This window comes from Citrus clementina, unplaced genomic scaffold (assembly GCF_000493195.1).
Source record: "Citrus clementina cultivar Clemenules unplaced genomic scaffold, Citrus_clementina_v1.0 scaffold_4, whole genome shotgun sequence".
NCBI lineage: Eukaryota > Viridiplantae > Streptophyta > Magnoliopsida > Sapindales > Rutaceae > Citrus > Citrus x clementina.
The window spans coordinates 22034833-22039015 of record NW_006262274.1 but is presented as its reverse complement, the minus strand read 5'-3'; the positions used below and the strand labels follow the sequence as shown (position 1 = coordinate 22039015).

General features: G+C 35.3%; 1 protein-coding gene across 1 annotated transcript; it reads left to right on the top strand.

The window, feature by feature from the left end:
• Nucleotides 1-1764: 1764 nt before the first annotated feature.
• LOC18045695 (cytochrome P450 71B34) lies at nucleotides 1765-3794 on the top strand. The gene is made up of 2 exons (XM_006438155.2): nucleotides 1765-2827; nucleotides 2973-3794. The coding sequence occupies exons 1-2, from the start codon at nucleotides 1895-1897 to the stop codon at nucleotides 3594-3596; spliced, it is 1557 nt and encodes a 518-aa protein (XP_006438218.1). The 5' UTR covers nucleotides 1765-1894; the 3' UTR covers nucleotides 3597-3794.
• The last annotated feature ends 389 nt before the right edge of the window (nucleotides 3795-4183 follow it).

Below are 4183 nucleotides of genomic sequence, written 5' to 3'. Positions count from 1 at the left end.
ACATCTTGGAAACAAACTAATATTGTTAAGCTCTCCCTAAGTTTCATTTAGTGTAACTTACAACCCACTAAAAATAAGCTAAAACAAGATCGTGACCTCACATATTAATTATTTATTTTTACAGATTTTTAATGGAATGTAAGTTATACTAAATATAACTTAGGCAAACCCATATTATTATTAGAAAGTAATGGTATTGGTATGGAATTCTATGAAATTTATCGATAGAGAAATAATGTTAACATGCTAAATATTATCCCAAATGAAATCACGTTTATCAAATAGACAAGTAACTTGATCAGGTGGCTATTAGAAAAGTCGAGTAAAAGTAAAAAAGGTGATGATAGGAAAAAAATAAAAATAAAAATGTGACAAAATTAATTCCTTTTCAAATTATTAATATCAGCCTATTTGCAATTGAGGATATGGGTTCGAGTCCCAAAAATGGTTAAAACTCAATTTTCCTCTCAATAAAATTAAGTAGGAATATAATTATCTTATCTTAATTTAGGATAGAATAAATATCTCTCCAATATTATGTGATGGTAGAAATTGCTATAGTAGAATTATCAAGAAAAATTCCAATCGATTTGTAATTGCTAATATCAGTATAGTTCTAATTGTAATACATTAATTATAAAAAAAAAATCTTCTTTTTCAAATTTTGTCCAAAAATTTCTATAGAAAATAAAAGAAACGTATAAAAAATATGAAAGTTCAAGTAGACATAGGGATGGCAATGGGCACCGCTCGCAGCGGGTTTGCTATTACCAAACCCAAACCCGCACAAAATTTAAATTACCAAACCCACCCGCAACCCGCAGCGGGTTTTAATTTTTTTACAAAAACCCACCCGCAGCGGGTTTTAATAATTACCAAACCCGCAATGGTATCCAGCGGATTTTTCGCGGGTTTCCGTATTTAAAATCACAAATGTTTAATATATAAATTTATAATAATAACCTCAAATTCCATATAACATACTTAATTTTATATTTAAACAATGTAAATGAAAAATTAAAATTTCCACATCAATTCAACACAAATTCTCAAATTTAAGTATAAATTACACAAATCCATTTAAAAAACACAAAATAGTATCTAAAAATAATAATTACATTTCATATTATCATTTAAAACAAGCTCCAAGAGAAGATATTTATTTTATTCACCACCATAAGCACCCATCCAACACAATGCCTATAATAATAATTAATATTAATATTTTCAAATGCTAATTCGAAGGAAAATGCCTTTAGTTTTCTTTAGATTATGACTTTAGAATAGGATATAGGCCACATACACAACTTTGAGCCTTTGGCTATTTGGTAATTTAATTAATGACATTATTTTTTTTATACATTTTTAGATTAAAATTAAATTAAAAATATTTGAAAAAAATATTGCGGGTTTAGTGGATATCCATGCGGGTATCCACCGGATATAAGGTTAATACCAAACCCACCCGCATCCATGTGCGGGTTTTAATTTATAATACTAAACCCGCCCGCAACGGGTAAAATTACCCGCAATGGGCGGGTTTTGGCGGGTGGGTTTGGGCGGGTTTGCGGGTTTGCGGGTACAATTGCCATCCCTAAGTAGACATCAATGGGTCCTAGCCCCTAGGTGCAGAGTTTCAATCAAGACTTTGTTGCTCGTTATCTTATCAGAATTTGAAAATAGAGACAAACTATATTATATCAGTGGATAGATTCTGGCCGCTGATGGCGGTAGCGGAATAATCGGTTTTTAATAGATCAAAAGGAGTAACTTAGCTAAATTACTTATTAGCTAAATGAATAGTTGAGAAATTTAGCTATATTTAGCTAATACCATTCCTTGCAGAAGAAGCTCATTGTTCTAAAAGTTACTTATTAGCTAAATAAATATTCGAATGGATCTCACGTTTTCTCCCCAAACAGTATTACCCATGTGGATGTGGCTCCCTCTTCTCCTCATCCCGCTGCTGCTCATCTTGAAAAAGCTGAAAGCACAAAACAAGCAGCAGCTTCCACCAAGCCCACCTAAGCTTCCAGTAATAGGCAATTTTCACCAACTTGGAGAGTTGCCTCACCAATCTTTGTGGCAAATCTCTAAAAAATACGGCCCCGTTATGCTCCTCAAACTTGGTCGTGTGCCTCTTGTCGTAATCTCCTCGGCTGAGGCAGCAAGGGATGTATTAAAAGTTCATGATCTCGATTGTTGCAGCAGACCACCATTAATAGGCAGTGGGAAGTTTACGTACAACTATTCGGATATAGCTTTTTCACCATATAGCGATTACTGGAGGGAGTTGCGGAAAATAAGTGTCCTCGAGGTATTCAGCTTGAGAAGAGTGCAGTCATTTGGATTCATCAGGGAAGAGGAAGTTGCCCTGCTTATGAATTCAATCTCTGAATCATCATCCTCTGCCTCCCCTGTTGATCTTTCTGAGAAGATGTTTGCTCTCACTGGAAGTATAGTTTTCAGGATGGCTTTTGGGAGGAGATTTCGAGGGAGCAATTTCGATAATCATAGTTTTCAAGAATTGGTCCATGCCGTTGAATCTCTGTTGGGGGGATTCGCAGCAGCTGAATGCTTCCCATATGTGGGTTGGATCATTGATAGGCTCAATGGTTACCATGCAAAGCTCGAGAGAGTTTTCCAAGAATTAGATACTTTATTCCAACAAATAATCGACGATCATCTCAAACCTGCTGAGACAACAAAACAAGAACATGTACAACAAGACATCATCGATGTGATGCTCAAAATTGAGAGAGATCAAGCTGAATCCCATGAAAGTGAAGCTTGGCTCACAAAAAATCATATCAAGGCAGTACTTCTGGTAAGCATGTAGCTGCCTTTTCACTTTAGCATCATCGTGCATTGCAATAGAATCTAAAATCAGAAATTGATTGTGAGACAAATTTATTTATGTCCATTCTCTTATATATTGTGCCTGCTATGCTATGCTGTGTGTGCTTTAACAGAATATATTTCTGGGAGGAGTAGACACCAGCGCAATTACGGTGATTTGGGCAATGGCAGAGCTCTGTAAGAATCCAAGATTGATGAAAAAAGCACAAGCTGAAATCAGAAATCATATCGGAAACAAAGGAAGAGTTACCGAAGCCGATATTGATCAACTTCAGTACCTGAAGATGGTGATCAAGGAAACTCTGAGACTGCACCCTCCTGCCCCACTATTAATTGCGAGAGATACCCTGTATCGTTTCAAAGTTAATGGTTATGACATTTATCCCAAAACGTTGATCCAAGTGAATGCCTGGGCAATTGGAAGAGATTCAAAGTACTGGGAGAGTCCTGAAGAATTCATCCCAGAAAGGTTTATTGATAAGCCGGTTGATGTTAAAGGACAAGATTTCGAATATTTACCATTTGGATCCGGCCGAAGAATTTGTCCTGGGATTAATTTGGGATTAATAATGTCGGAGCTTGCGCTTGCAAATCTCTTGTATTGTTTTGATTGGAAATTGCCGAATGGAAGGGAGGAGGATTGTGTTAACATGAACATGGAGGAGGCAACTGGTGTGTCTCTCACTCTCTCTAAAAAGACGCCTCTTATCCTTGTGCCAGTCAATTACCTCCAGTAGCATAGCCATCAGAAAAATGAAAGACAACAACAACATTGCTCTGTTGTAACTTCCTCAACTTCCTGTACAAGTTGTGGTTGATTGTAATGTAATCACTTGTAATCATGTATTTGAGGATAATGTATTATCATCACCTAAATTATGTATGGATTCGCCGTAAAACTACTTGATAGATGGATGTCTCAAGTTCACTTGTAATCACGTATTTGAGGATAATGTATTATCATCACCTAAATTATGTATGGATTCGCCGTTATCTATATTTTGTTTAGATAGATGGATGCCTCAAGTTTAAATTTATTTTATTCCCCAAGTAAAACTACTTGAATATCACTTACTTAAGACCCTTGGAGGCCAAAGGTTACTTATCTCACAAAAATATATAGATTTATTTTGTTCTGGATCCAATCATCAAATAACTAATTATGAAACATAATTTCAGAACAAATCCTAAGCTAAGTGGTACTTTAATAATTAATCAACCATGATCCTAAACATTGTATTTATTTATCTTGAAAATCTGTCTTGCCATTCTCTCTATAATGCGCACATTCTATAATATCGAGTAAAGATATCATTTGTGTATC